Here is a 15,555-nt window from a genome sequence, read left to right on the forward strand (position 1 = left end):
ATCTCTTTACACAGCTCTGACAAACAATTTGTGGCTTTTCCTACCAACTCCAGGCTGTGGATTTTGCCTTGGCTAAATTGGCTCAAAGGTAACGCAGCATTTCCCAGGAATCTCATTCCTTTAGCAGTCAAGTCTCGTGGTGCTGGGGAAAATGCACCACAAAATGTACTCTTTCTGAAACCTTTCTGCAGGATTTTAGGATGAATTCCTTACTTCCTACTGGCTATGGCCATGGAATATCCATAAAGGTTGTGGACATCATATTGCTTCCCCCAGTTCTGCACTGCATCCAGGCAAAGAGTCTTGGAATACATGAGTTTGTCGAGAATCCCTGGAAAAAAGGAATACAAATACCACTGGTAAGGTACATTTTTGTTATTAATATTTCCCATCTTTAATGCACATTTATGATATCCAAGCCCCTTTAATTTCTTTTTTTCTTTCAATCAGGCAGTTTAATTAGTCCAAAACCAAAATGCTGGTCTTGGCTGTTGGTTCATCTTTGCTTTGTGATATTTCCACTCTTGAGCTTTGCACCCATCCAAGGGACTGGGAACTGTGCTCTGAACTCCTGAACCACCATCTGACAACACACTGGCAAAGGTTACTTAAACCTACTATTAATACAAACTATGAACTCCATTTTAGTTCTGCAAATAGCTGAAAAACTACTGACAGTGCAAGAGGACCAAGAGGTAATTAAGGCATTGGCAATATCCAGTAATTATCTGGCAAGATAAAAGAGGCAGCTCTATAAACCACACCTGAAGTATAACAAATACAAGCACATCAATATTGTTTTCTGTCAATAGTAATGTCCAAACCCCACCCATAAGAACTACACTAAAATCATGTTGTATCTTTGAAGGCAATTAACATTTTATTTGATATTTTATTATTTGGATTAAAGTAGCTGGACTTACTGGGAGTGTAAGGAGGGTAGTTATATTCATTTGGTGCACAGCCGGCTTTTGAGCCTTGAACAAAGTTGGACACTTCATTCATATCCTGGAAAAGAAAGATGCAGGATGTAATAAAGTTGCCTTAAGTACACTTTCCTGAAAAGTCTTCCACTCTATTCTGTCATCCTTTAAAGAATCATCAGATATTCTTCAACATCTCCTTTTTGATGGCAAAAATACCTCTCAATCTAATAAAAAATCAATGTAACAAACATCTGCTATCACCTATATTTTAAAAACTAAAAAAAAAAATCCTGAATTACTCACAATCCACAGTCCATCATAGGGCACCATGTCGTAGAATATTTTGGTCTCGTTCACCCACCAGTTTGCGCAGTCGGGGTTGGTGAAGTCTGGGAACACAGTTTCCCCTGGCCACACCTGGAATAGTCAAAGGAAAATAATGAATTAAACTTTGAATGAGATTAAAGAAGGTTCATAAGGATCACAGACCTGCTCAGGTTGGATGGGAGCTTGAAGAACACAAAGAGTATGAATTTCTTAACTTTGAATTTTTCAATTGCTTTTTTTTTGTGAGGCCCTCAAGGAACAACACACTGCTGAGAAAATTCTCAATAGAAGTTAAAATTATAAATTAAAAGGATAATGTGGGATCTGGCTCTTCAGTTGCTACTGGAAATAAATAGGACCTGGCTGGCAGAATGTCCCTTGAGCCTTCAAACTACTGTTTAATGTAAAAAAAAAATTAGGGTTAATGTGAACGTGTGTGATTTTAATTGCTATTTTGGTTCTACTTTTCTTTAAAAAAATTAAAATTCAAAAAGATATTCCTTTTGAGATATTCCTCATGAAAAATACCTTCTTAATGTAAAAAAATTGAAAAAAATCGAGAATTATTGCCAACAAGAGACCTTATGAACTTTGCTCTCACTGGTAGACAACTCCCCTGAGCTAAATGAAACTATAACAGTGAAAAAAATTCCAATTCAAAAGTGTGAAACCACAATTACCTCTCCAATCAGTGTGCTTCCATCTGCCTCAGCAACCCAGACGTTTCTTATCGTTCCCCTGTCGTAGCTTCCATAGTTACTTCCATCAGCCATTTTCTGGGTGCTAATAGCAGGATCCTAAAGAAGTCAGAAAAAAAATAGAGAAAAGAAGAAATCAGGATATTCCATCCATCATTACAGGCTGTAAACGCAATAATTACATAAAATTAGTAAAGAACAATAAAAAAATAACTGCAATGGAAGTGCTGTAAATGAAATAATTATATAGAATGAGTAAAGAATAATCATAAAGAACCGTAATGGAAGTGTTCACAAAGGGAAAAAAAGGAGTAATTAAATGCTTACCAATATGATGATATATTTTTGTTCACGGCTATGCAAATAAGATGCAAATTGAGGGAGATCCCGAAATTTCACCTTGTCGTAAGTAAAATCTTTCCTATTCTCCATATATTCAATATCAATGACTTGAGCATCCTAAAAAAAAAAAAAAAAAGGAAGTTCAGCTTTTCCATAAAAAGTGGTAGGTAAAGATTTTTATTATCCATTTTCTTCCCAAATATTAGCTTAATATTAGGGTATTTTTATTCTGTTGAAGACATCAGGTTCATGTCCCCTATCATTTCATTTTAAAACTTAATTGTGTTTTGCCTTTGACTGTCAATTAATAGTAATATATGGCTCCATAACTGTCCTTAGGACATTAAAAATAATGTTTCAAGAGAAGAAAAATGGACAGAGTTGGAAAGAAAAAAAGAAAAATCATTACAACAAAATGTTTGAATAAAATCTAACTGCAGTTAACCCACTCTCCAATCCAACCTTCTGATAATGGACCTAACACCAAAATGCACAAAAAAACCTTTGGCAGCACAGGTTTCTTAATCCAAACTCATGGAAAACGAGGCCGTTGTAGGATCTCGGTGTCCTCCCCAGACCCCACACTCACGTAGGGAATTCCAGTGGCCCTGTTCCTCTCCACGATTTCCTTCACCTCGTCCAGGGAGGCGTAACCGTAGCGGCTGAGCTGGAATCCCAGGTTCCAGTAGGAGGGCAGTGTTGGCAATCCCACCAGCTGTGAGGGGAAAACAAAAACCCCACACGGTGTTGGACAACCCTGTGTCACCTCATCCCCTTTCCCTGCATCCACTGATGCCTTAGGATTAAACTTTCATATTTCCCATCCATTTGTACTCCTGCAGCTCTTCAGTGTGTGACTCTAAACTCCACACACAGTGCCAGCTGCTGCTGCCCCAGTTTGGGCAGACACAACAATTCCTCTCCAGGCCTGGGGATCAAGGACACCTCACTGCCTCAGGCCCCAGAGATGGGAACAAAAGTGAGTTGGGGGGGAAAACTTGGGGTAAATGACTTCATTAGCTGGAGCTGGAATTGGGAGATGAACCCCCAATGTGCCAATGGCCCAAAGTGATCAAAGTGTGCAAATCCCTGACCCAGGTCCAGTTTGGGTGTAGCCCTGGGGGGCTTTGTCTGCCCTAAATGTACCTGGAGGCAATAAATACCTGGAGTTCAATAAATAGAACTGCTTTTTATTCTCCTAATTTTGTCTGGCCTCTGGTTTTAGGTAGCCCCGATAAGGGATCACCACATTTCTCAAATCTGCACCAATAGCACACAGTAAATCAGCAGCCCACTCCTAAATACAGTAATATGTTTCCCCTATTATTAATTTATTTTAATAAATATTGCTATTTTGGGACAATGCCCATCCTTTAAGGTGTCACTGGAACCAATGCAGATCTCAAGAAGTGCAAAAGACACTCAAAAAGTGCAAAAGATATCTTGTGATCATAAAATCCAGACATCCTGTACACAAACTCTCTATCCCATACTATTGCCATATGAAAAGGAATTTGTCCTCATGAGCAAGGAAACATAAATTATTCTAGAGATCATCTCCAGCCCTATTGACCACAGTGTCAATTACAGATTAATGAATTTTGGAGCTCTTGGTCTCCTCTCCAGCAACCAGAGAAAAAGATTATTATAAAATAAATCCCAAGAACTTTGGAAAAAAATCTGTTCAGTGCATAATCCCTGTAGGTGAAGGTACCTGCAGGTACTCCTGGACTACTTGCTCTGGAGTGTCCCCCAGGAAGATGTAGAAATCCAGGATGCCTCCAATGGTTCTGTAGGTCACTGCTGGAGCAGGCTGCACCACAAACTCTGCCAGACAAGAGCGCACAAAAACAGTTCTGAAGGACAGGAAACTCTAAAATAACTTTGCCATTTTCTGATGGATGATTAGAGAATTTACTGAAGTAAAAAACACAAAATGCCTAAAGAACCCTAAACCAGTCATTGAACTTGCAAAGGAGGGGAAATCAGACAACTCTTTATGTGTCCATATTTTCATTCCTTTACATCCTACAGGGAAGAGAATCAGAAGAAATCCAATGGTTCAACCTTTTATCTCTGAATTTTTAGCACAACTTTCCAGTCAAAAAAAGCTGGAGCTCAGTGAACATAAATAAAAATAAAAATATAAATATATTTGTTTGAAGGGACTAAAGGACATTTCCTTCCAAGTGTTGTTCACTACAAATTCAGTCTCTTGCTCCAGTACAGCCTTTGGATAAATTCCTGACCCTCAGATTTCCATCAAAATCCTCCAGTTAACTCACTGCTTGTATTTAAAATATTATTAGGCTAATTGAAATATTACACAGGCTAATGACTGCCCTCACATATTGATGGTGTTTTTAAGAAGGGACACTTAGATCAGCTCAGTTTTTATTGCAATCCAAAAGATCATTTCAAAAGAAATTCAGCTGCACTTCTCAGAGAGAGGTTTCTTACCCATGGCATTGCTGTTCATCAGGAAAACACCAAAGGAGGCTCCAGTGCTGTCTTCCAAACACAGGAAGAAAGTGTGGGCTCCATATAAATTATCCATTGACTAAAATAATAAAGGGAACAGGCAAGCTGATCAACATCTAATAACAGGATCTGTTCTGGAATATTTCAAAATGTATCACAGGTAGAACTTGAAACATCTCAAAACGGAGCAAACAGCAGAAATTTAAATCCTGACACTTCCCTCTTTTATATGTTCTGTTTTTGCTGGTGTTTTCCTCCTTTATTTTCCATTAAAACAATAATTTACCCAATAAATAGATAACAGATCTGATGGAACTCCAGGAAAGCTGGCAGATATTGCAGCTCTATTTCTGGGGAATAAATGTGCTTATCAAGGAGAACTTGAGAGGTGCTTCTATCCCCTTTCACCACAGATTAGGTTTTACATCTAATCTGTATTTCTATTCATCCTACAAGGCAATAAATTTGATGTTTAATCTGTGGAAAAAGGAGAGTGCCTTGCTGCTTTTTCATTTCCTTTCCAATTCTTTTTTATTCCTGTTGTTATTATTAGCAACATAACCCCTCAGAAATGCTAACAATCGTTGCAGTGGTTGTGCTATTTCCCCTGAAAAAGCAAATTCAGTTCAAATGAACAAGAAACAGAACCTGAGCAATTTGAAATCAGCCTAACTTGGTGCTGTTCAGTGTTTTATTATCTGAATGAGTTTACACTCAGTGGAGTCATTCAGTTAAGAACTATCTGCAAACCAGAGGAAAGAGTGAGGGATCTCAAGCAATGGGTACAAATTCCAGATTATTAATTAACTACACACAGCCATCACAGGTTTCAGTCCATATATCTCCTATTGCAGTGGAACAAAAGTTCTCTCTAAGAGCAGGGAGTTGCTTTATGAGGCTGAGGTAATGGGGAAAATAATCTTACGGTTATCAAAAAATAGGTGTCACAGAAGTTGTTTCATGCAGGGTCAGCCAGAAAACTCTAGAAACAAATTACAGCTGACAGACATATTTTATCTTGGAAAGAGGCAGCTGTTAAGGAGAATTTTTCCATCATTTGAGCTCCAAAGATGTTGCTGAAGCAGCCTGAGCCATCCAAACTGAACCCACCGAACCCTGCACGCAGCAAAGCATTAGGGCATACTGTGATTTATAAGTTATTCATTCTGATTATCAGTAGAAGCTGAAGACTCATCTAATTAAGGTTTATCCACTCATTTTCCACTGAACACCAGCACAAAAATCAGAGAAACCCAAGGAGTTTTTACCAACAACTACACGCAGCGCCTGGAAAACCTTTAGGGAAAACTGTGGATACACAAATGTCCTCACTGCCCGAGAGGTTTGGTGCACAGAAATGCAAAGAAGGAGGGGAAATAACCCCAAACTCACTGCAGAGGTGCCGACATCCCTGGCAAAAATAGGCCAAGTTTTCCAGTTGACATCGTGCCTGTACTGCTTGTGCACGTGCTCCCCCACGCCGTAGATGTTGCTGCTGGGCAGTTTGATGGAGAGCTGCAGGAACTGGTCAGCGTACTGCAGGGGCCCTATGCTCGTGTCAAACCTGGGGAGAAAGTGCAAAAAAATTTGAGAAAATAGGAAGAATTTTAGCGAGAGTTCTTGGAAGGAGTGTTCCTGCTCGTTTTGGCTGGAGGTGGATGGCAGAGTCAGGTCTCTGCACAGATTGTTCAGGTTTTCTTCCAACTGTTGTTGGAATCAGAATTCTATTTTGGGGCCTCAAGTGGGACAAATGATGGTGGAAGGTGGCAGACTTTATCAGAATAATCAGGATTTTGGTAATGAGCTCTCCCAACACATTGTCCTTTTATAAGGAGGTCTCTGTTTTTAAGAGTTGGGAAAAATCTGTGATCTTGTGCAAAAAAATTTCTCTCTCAGGATTTCTCTCTCAGGAGCTGCCCTTATCCCATAGTAACAACAGCTTCCTCTGAAATCCTCAAACTCAGAGCCCAACATCACTGTCATTTTTTCTTTAGAGACCCAAATGCAAACACTTTTATGAAGTCAAACAAAGGCCTAAGGAAATTCAGACAATATTCTGAATTGTTTCAATGTGGTCTCACAGGTGTCTCATCCCTGGACCTGTTTAATCAGTCAGGCACTGTTGACTGCCAAGTCCATCTTCTGTGCCCTCCATAATTGCAAATCAATCATTACACAGGATTCCAAGCAAGAAAACAATACTAATAAGAGGAAAAAAGAACAAGCCTTAATTAATTAAACTGGAAGCCTTGCTAATCCAAATGGCCCAGCCCTGTGACAGGTAATCATTCCTGGCTGATTTAATGAGCACCTTCATCCTGGAACTCCCCTCTCTGAGGGCCCTTGGACACCTGTGGGTTGGTGGGTTTGGTTTGATTTGTTTATTTTTAGGACATAAATGTGGTGAGAGAATTCAGTGTTCAAGTTCATTGAATATCTCACACACCAGCTGTCCTTGGATATCACAGGTCTAAAGGGCAGTCTGATTTTGGTAAGTTCTAAAAGGCAACCTGATTTTGGGGTTCTAAAGGGCAGCTGATTTTGGTGGTTCTAAAGGGCCTCAGCAGGAGTGTAGTAAAGAAGATAAAAGGTGCAATCAGGAGTTTTCCCTTATGGCTTTAAGCATTGGCAAAGAGACCATCAGATAAAAACTCCCCATACTGAGATTTCCTCAGCCCCGGGGAAACGTGATCAGAGAGTCACACCTGAAACCTTTCAGACAGAGCTTCCCATTTCAGAATTTTTGTTCCCAAAGTCATCCCAAGAGTCCTTGAGAGACATCCACCAGTCAGGAGAAGGGAAGAAGAGGGGCCTATGCCCAAGAGGACACATCACAACTGGCTCAGACTTTTTGTTCCCAAAGTGATCCCAGGAGTCCATGAGGGACATCCACCAGACAGGGAAAGGGAAGAAGTAGAGCTGATGCCCAAGAGGACACATCACAGGGGGCATCACCAGCTTTCAGGGACATCTGAGGAAGGCCCAGCAGGACTTACAGCACTTTGCCATTGCTGGCTCTGGACACCACGAGGCCGAAGGGGTTCTGTTTCAGCTCCACCCTGTAGTTGAGGCCGGTGGCGGTGGGTCCTGTGAACGCCTGGACATGCTGGTGGGGGACCTCGAACCTCCGTGAGCTGGGGTCAGTGATCTGCACACAAACACACAAACACAAGCATTGAGCCTTTACCAATTCATCCCCGATACAGACATTTCCCAGCACCACCCATAGTTCTGACTCGGATTTCCACCCTCATCCCAGTCTCCTCCAGTCTGCCTTTATTGTAATTCACTTCCAAGTTTAGTTATTCATCTTCAGCTGTTTTCTTCACAATGTTTGACTCTGTTTCCCTGGCTCATCAGGAACCCACCACAGGACAATCTCCCACAGAAATTTCTCAATCCCACAAGTCACTGATACCCCACACCCAAGGCACAGACTGGAGCTCTCCATGGAAAACACAAACCCCTGGAAAATCTAATATCATCTGTCAAAATGATTGAGAGACGTGACCAGGCCATCAACAAAAAGTAGGTAAATACATTTATCCCCCAAATCTTCCCGTGATGAGGACAGATGGTAGATAACAGAAAAGCTGAGCTTCTCAAAGGCCTCGGTGATTTTTCATGCAGAATTCCCACCGTGCCAAGGGCCTGTTAACCTGAGACATTGCAACAGCAGGGAGGACAACAACAGGACTTTAGTGGGAACCATGAGAGGGCTCCAGAGGCATCAACCCCACACTCCCTGCACAGGCGCTGACCCCACACCTCACAGAGAAAAGGGACCTTGAAGCAAAAGGGGACAAAGACTGACCTTGAAGCGGAAGCGGTTCTTTGTCTGGTACTCTCCACTGAGCAGCACGGTCTGGATGTCATTCCCAAAGAGGGAAGGGGATGGCAGCCTCTTCAACGTGGCCTCAAACCCTTGGGAGACAAACAGCAGGGGTTGTGTGGGATGGGACATCAGGGGGGTGTGTTGGAACTGAGAACTGGGCACTGAGAATTTCAGGCTTTCTGTGCTCACAGGCTCTGACCCCCAACAAACACTGCATTGACCTGAGGCCGTGGAAAAGGCTCCCAAAATTGAGTGACAGCACTGGGATTGTGGGTGTGGAGTTTGAATAGAAGTGTGTGATATCACAGGGTGGAAAACATAAATTTTAAGGTTTTAAAATATAGTAATATATATTCTAAAACAAGATAGAGGATTTAGGGTGCAGGCTAAGTTCTTCTTTCACCTTTTTTGTGGGTTGGGTGGTGTATTATAATTGGGTAGAAAAATCCACATTGCGGACCATGGGTGGTTGGTTATTGGGTTAAAAGTAGAAATAATCCAGGCGTCATTTCATAATTGCACAGTTTGTGCTTAAAAGACCTTGGGAAGAGAGTTAGAGACAGAGCCATTTTCTACCCTGTTAGCTGCAACTCACAACTTGTGGGACTGTATTGTAGATAAGAATTAATAAACATCTGAGTCCAAACACAAACTGCATCTCCTGAGCATTTAATCCTGTCTCTAACAGACAAAAGGAAGATAAGAAACCCACAGGGGTGGGAATGGGGGTGCCCAGCCCAGAGCTCACCTGTCTGGGTGGATCTCTGGGAACCATCCACCTGGTAGCCGTGGTTGGGGGAGAAGTAGCACCAGGGCACGTTGGTGTCGCTCTGGGGGCTCCAGCAGCAGCCACGGAGGGAACAGACACTCTGAGCAAGGACAGGAGGGACACAAATCAGCTGGGGTTACCCAAATAAATCCGTGCTAAAGCAGTTAAAGAGAATATTTCACCCCATATACCAGAAAACTTCTGCGCTCGGGTCGAGTCCTCTTTTGGAAAACTCTCATTGAGTGAACTCAGTGGCACAGAAGGCATTAAAGAGGATTTTTATTCTGGATTCAGAGTAAACTTGCTTATTGGGCATGCATTTCTTTCTTAAGATCACAAGATCCACAGGTAAAATATACATTTTAGAAGAATTATTGAAATGTTTGAGCTGTGACAGAAGATACAGCAGAGTCTGACCAAAAGTCACACACTGGAGAGGGTGTGAAATTTATAATGGGATTAACATCTAATAAACATCTATATATGAATAATTGAATATTGTGTACAATAGCTACATTTTAATGTAGTTTTCATAGTATCAGAAATATTCAGACTGCTTCTGTGTAGCCCCAAATTGAGATAAATAATTTTTATTTTTAGAAAACAAACTATTGTTTCAAGCCTCTGTCTCAGCGCAGTGACATCAACCTTTACACTCCCATTCATTAAAAAGTTGAAATCCCTTTGCTTTGCTGTTAGAAATTAACTTGTTCACGTGCTGAGTGTGTAAGGTCTATGTTTGGAGATAAGATTGGGGCAAATAATCACCAAGTTTCCACCCATTTTTGTTCCTTAAATCCCCATTCATGACTCAGGGCAAAGGACAGTGGCAAAACAACTCTCACTGAGGGTGAAGGGCACCCATCAGTGATCTCAGGTGTCCAATTCCAAAAGGTGACACCTTCAAAACCTCACTTTCACCTCTCCACTATCAGAAGCTCTTTCTGCCTTCATCTGGTTGTGCTCAAATGCTTTTGCTGTTTGTAATAAAGATTTAAAATATTCTGCAGCTTGAAATAGGTGGACATGACCCAAACCCTTCATTGCTGCTGTCCTTGTTTTGGGGTTGGAGAGGCCAAAATGGTCAGTGCAGGTCAAATCGTTTTCAGAGGGTCTGGACAGATAAAAGATAAAGCAGCTCCAGCCCAGCAATCAGTGAGGGAGCTCACAAAGCCACTGGCTTGGGAGGTCTCAGGGCATTTATTTGATAGTGGTTTTACAGAGCACAGAAACTGCTCAAAAAAACCACCCAAAATAAATCCCAGGTCCAACACAGAGATTTTTTTTTCTCTCTCTGCCATGGATTCATCCCATCAGAAAACATTTGCTGTCATTTCCATCAGGTAACAAGCCAAAAATAAGGGTTGGAGGAGAGATGTAGGGACTCTTTTTCCCCCCTCTTTGAAACCCTTTATAAGGATGTGAAAAACCCAGGGTCACCTCCCACCTCCCCAGATCCCACCAGGAGAACTTCCCATTTCCCATCTATAAACTTTTGCAGAGTAAAGGAGAGGAGGCACCAAGCCCTCCAAGACTGCAGAGATCACAGCTTTATTCCCTTACTTCATTTCCTCCATATACAGGGGAATATCCTAAATATAAGAACAGATTTGCTACTTCCACCTCCTTATCCCTTCCCAGACCAGCGACCATCCCATAAAAACCAGAATAAACTGATTTTCCTAAAACATGGCACTTCAGGCATCCACATTCCCATCTTCCTAAACATCATTTCCTTTTCCCCAGCTATTCTTCCTGAATAATAAAAAGCAGAACAAACTGAACTGGTTTTCCTAAATCCTGGCAGTTCAGGCATCCACATTCCCATCTTCCTAAGCATTTCCTTTTCCCCACTTTCTATTTCCCCTGAATACTTCTTCACTATTTCCAGCAGTTCCTTCACAGTCCAGTGATATTTTTTCCCAGCTGGATCTTATCCTGGCAGATTTTTATCGCGGCATTACTGAGCTTTCTGCAGGAGGAAGGAAAGGCAGGGGGTTGAGGATTGGCGATGCCTGGCACAGCCAAAGGAGCAGAGTTCACCAGAGACACTGGGGAGCCCGCTGTAAAAGCAATCATCTGCTATAAATAAAGATGGGAGCTGTAAAAAGCAGCACAATAGATACCAGCATCCAGGAAAGCCAAAGCTCAATCAGGAATAACCCTGGATACCAGGAAGCTCTTTGTGCTGGGGTAGAGCACAGACTGAGCACCAAGGACTCGAAGAAGAGCGTGGCCACGTGCTGAACTGAAATGTGCTGCTCTGTGCATCCACACAGGCCTCTGCCAGCAGGGTGGTTTTGGGTAGGACAGCACAGAAACCAAGCCCAAACCAACAGTTCCCCCTTCCCTGAGCGTGCAGCCTGGTCTACACGAGCTCTGCTCAGTGGAATTTGTGTTTTACTCGTGTGCTCTGCTTGTCTGATCAGACCTCCTGGCAATTTTACACAGCAGTGAATAGTTCCTAAATATCTTACTTCTTCCAGCCTCTCTACCTTCACCAACCACCTGATGAGATTAAAAATGTCTATTTCTTTCTTCTTCTTTTTTCTCATTTCTTCCTTTTTTCCTCTTCCTTTTTCTTCATTTCTTCCTTCCTCTTTTCTTTATTTCTTCCTCCCTCTTCTCTTCCTTTCCTCTTCCTTTCTCTTCTCTTTATATTAATCTCTTCCTTTTTTTTCTTATTTCTTCATTCCTTCTCTTCCTTTCTCTTTATTTCTTCCTTCCTCTTTTACATTCCTTCCTTTTCTTTTTCCTCTTTTCTTCATTTCTTCCTTCCTCTTCTCTTCCCTTTTCTTTCTTTCCTTCTTCCTTTCTTTTCCCATCTTTCCTTTTCTTCCTTCTATTTACTTCTCAATTCTGCAATCCTACTCATTTTCTATCTCCATCCTGGACACTTTTATTGACTGTGGAAATCGAGGCAGACACTGAACCTTCCAGACCAGCTCGGCCAAATCACTTTTCCCCAGCTGCTGTTTATTCTGAGGACCATTAACACAAAGCACTGCAGAGGAGTGATGCAGGTACCTGCACTTTTCCAGGTTGCTGCATTCCTGTAGCCTGACACAACCAAACCACTTCCAGGGGAAAACGTGCACAGGAGTGAACGGAATCACTGGGATTGGACTCTGCCTTTCCTCACGGAGTAAAGGTGATGTTTATCTCTAACCCTGTCAAATCTGCTGCCTGCTCTCTGCTGATATCCAGGAATCATTTCTTTTACCTCTAGTTCCAGAGCAAGGCACCCTCAGTGTTGCAATCTGCATCTACTTTTCTGCTGGGAGCTGTGATTTGATTGTTTTCAATTCTATTCTTGCAGCTGCAAACCAGAGCACCACTGCCTCCCTCCCTGCCTGAGGAGAGCAGCCCTTTACATGAGGTGGCTGGTTGCAAAGGCAGTAATTACAGATTTAAATGATCTGCACGGCTTCTCCTGCAGTGCTCTGCCTGTTCCTGGGGCAGGGAAGGAACCTGAAGAGTGGAGGAACAGGCTGTGATTTGAACCTTTCCTAACCCATCCCCTGCAGGACTTTATTGAGCTACAAATCAGAACAAAACCCATGGCATGAGAGGCTTTAACAGCAGCCAGCTCTGGAATTAGGTGGGAATTTCCTCCGAGGTTCAGACAGCTGGTTAACAATTTTTCTACCTCTGTGAATGACAGAAGTAACTCACATCACACTGGGGTTATTTTTCTCCTAAGCTGCCTTTCCCCAGATCAAAGAAAGATAACAGGTATCCACCAGAAAACAAGAAAATCCATAATAAAGATGAAAAACAATAATTATAATAATAATTGTCTTTCAAGAGTAATTATTCCAGGAAGGCTCTCAAGGTGAAAGCACTGAAAAATAAAGGGCACCACAAAATCATGGAAGGGTTTGGGTTGGAAGCTCCTCTCATCCCAATTCCTTCCATGGGCAGGGAACCTGCCACCATCCCAGCCTGAGATGCTGCTTTTCACTGGGAATTTTAACTCTGACATTCATAAGCCAAAAGATTTTTTCCATATTCTTCTACCTCCAGCCAGGAGGGGAAGACACTGGGATCCAAACTGGGTCTGAAAGGAAGCTCTGAGCACACCTTGGATGTTGTAAAATGGCACATCCCAGTAAAGCCCAACATTTCTGAATTATTATAAACACCACTTTCTGAATTATTATAAACACCAGTTTTTGACCATCACACCCAATGAAACCATTCAGAAAAAGCTGTTAAACACCAAGAGTGACTCTTTTAACTGTTTGATGTCTGCCCAATATTTTTGCCACCTCTCCCCAAACTAAAGAAATCAGAACTTCTTTCAGTGGGCTGAAATGCTTGTGCAGGATTGGGACAATCACAGATCTCAACAGGTTAATAAAATATCTGATCTAGCAGAGACAAATGACATTTTTTTAAACAAGCAGGAGGTTTTATGGGATGACATCTATTTTTTCTAATATTTTTCCCAGAACGTTACCAGACCTTTGTTGCTAATTGATCGGGGATGCAGTCAATCCTCTGTGCTGCTGGTGTGTTCTGACATTGTGGGTAAAAATCTGTCAGGGAAATAAAGGGATGGGTTAGTACCAGGATTTCCATTTATTCCCTCTGAACTCAGCACCTGCTTCCCTAAAAATAGCAGAGATTCACATCACCAGTGATTTATTTTTACCTTTGGAAAACGGCACACAATTATTTCGGATATGAAAGTTTCACCGTAAATTTTTGAACATATTTTGATAATTTTATTTCATTAGTCCGTTTTTCAGTGGGTTGATGTGGTCCATTTCATTGAAAATATTTGCAAAACTAAAAATTGGAAGAATTTTTCTCAAACTGGGCTGTATCAGGGTGCTCCTTCCCCTGAGCCAGTTTTCCACAGGAGCTGGAATTGGAGCACCAGGGAGAAGCCCCTTAAAGCTCCATTAAAATGCTCCTTTAGATTTCAGGTTTGTGGGACTGAATTTAAGGTGGGCAGTTTTAGCTGATTAAAGGGAACACTGAAGATCATTTTAAGTATTTTGGAACTTTTTATGTCTGGAACAAGGACAAGGGTGTGCCTGGGCTGAGATGGACACACACACACACAGATTTGTCTCTTTGCATCATCTGCACTTGTGCTTTTTGCTCAAGAAAACTCCTACTCATGACAGAAACAGGAAAAAAAAAATAATAGCAGATATTAGTCTGGGCAGTTTTACTAAAACACCGAGGTGTTTGCCTTGCATAAGCAAGATTTTCTTATTTTTTCTGCCATTTTCACCTCCAAGCTTTTTTGCTTCAGTCCCTGTGTGTGAATGGAATTACAGAAAATGGGAGTGGAAGGAAAGCAGGTGCTCTGCATCACATCCCTGGAACACAAGTGTTACCTGATTTATCAGTGCATTAGCAAGAAACACTGTGGGATTTCAGGATTATAATAATGTTCCACACTTTGGCCACTCCCACATAAGTGATCAGGGAAATTTTTTTCAGCGGTTTTTTTTTTTTTTTTAATACTCAAAATTTTGAAGTTATTTGATCTCTGTGTTCTTAAAGAAACTCCAATCAGCAGATGGGGAGATAAAAGACTTTCCATGACAATAAATCTGACTCAAGACATTTATTGCAGTGATAACTGGTGACTTTGATTGTACCATCCACAGGAAGGACTGGCTGTGATTCACCTTTGGATAATGATAAGAACAGAAGCCCTGAGCAGATCCCACTCAGGGTTTTGCTCCTGCAGAACTCACCTGGATATTTCACTCCGGGTTCTCCCGTGGCCAGCAGCCCAACGAGGACACAGGCGATGATGGTCACCACAGAGAAGAGGACAATCAGGGAAATCTCCAACCCACTGAACTTCCTGCCCATCTAGAAACCCAGAGAAACTCCATCAGTCAATGGAAAATGCAAGGAACAGCTATAAATGACATTTCAAATTTATTAAATTAGCAACGTTTTATAAATTATTCCAGTTTTAATCCTAAGGTTTAAATAAAACTCTCCTTAAAGACTATGTGAAATCAATCTCCACTTCATGATAATTCACCCAATGCAGATTACAAATTATTACACTGAGGGAATGTATTTTTCTCCCTGCAAATCACTTAACACAGAAAAATTTATTCCTGAGATTAACCACACAGTTTCCTACAGATTACGAAAATTCCTGAAACAGAAAAAATATAAAATCATCTTCCCTTTTTT

The 15,555-nt window shown here is 41.5% G+C and overlaps 1 protein-coding gene across 1 annotated transcript in view; it reads right to left on the minus strand.

Moving 5' to 3' along the window:
* Nucleotides 1-15,219, minus strand: part of SI (sucrase-isomaltase) — a gene marked incomplete at its 5' end in the record, with an annotated part of 44,700 nt that extends 29,481 nt beyond the window's left edge. The window contains 14 exons of the mRNA XM_083868440.1: nucleotides 214-331; nucleotides 924-1,008; nucleotides 1,230-1,343; nucleotides 1,934-2,050; nucleotides 2,279-2,410; nucleotides 2,883-3,008; nucleotides 4,008-4,120; nucleotides 4,754-4,853; nucleotides 6,167-6,338; nucleotides 7,771-7,922; nucleotides 8,589-8,698; nucleotides 9,358-9,478; nucleotides 13,846-13,919; nucleotides 15,099-15,219. Coding sequence (XP_083724566.1) covers nucleotides 214-331; nucleotides 924-1,008; nucleotides 1,230-1,343; nucleotides 1,934-2,050; nucleotides 2,279-2,410; nucleotides 2,883-3,008; nucleotides 4,008-4,120; nucleotides 4,754-4,853; nucleotides 6,167-6,338; nucleotides 7,771-7,922; nucleotides 8,589-8,698; nucleotides 9,358-9,478; nucleotides 13,846-13,919; nucleotides 15,099-15,219 — 1,655 coding nt within the window. The remainder of the gene's footprint in view (nucleotides 1-213; nucleotides 332-923; nucleotides 1,009-1,229; nucleotides 1,344-1,933; nucleotides 2,051-2,278; nucleotides 2,411-2,882; nucleotides 3,009-4,007; nucleotides 4,121-4,753; nucleotides 4,854-6,166; nucleotides 6,339-7,770; nucleotides 7,923-8,588; nucleotides 8,699-9,357; nucleotides 9,479-13,845; nucleotides 13,920-15,098) is intronic.
* Nucleotides 15,220-15,555: the final 336 nt, after the last annotated feature.

This window comes from Zosterops lateralis (genome assembly GCF_965231275.1).
Source record: "Zosterops lateralis genome assembly, chromosome: 10".
NCBI lineage: Eukaryota > Metazoa > Chordata > Aves > Passeriformes > Zosteropidae > Zosterops > Zosterops lateralis.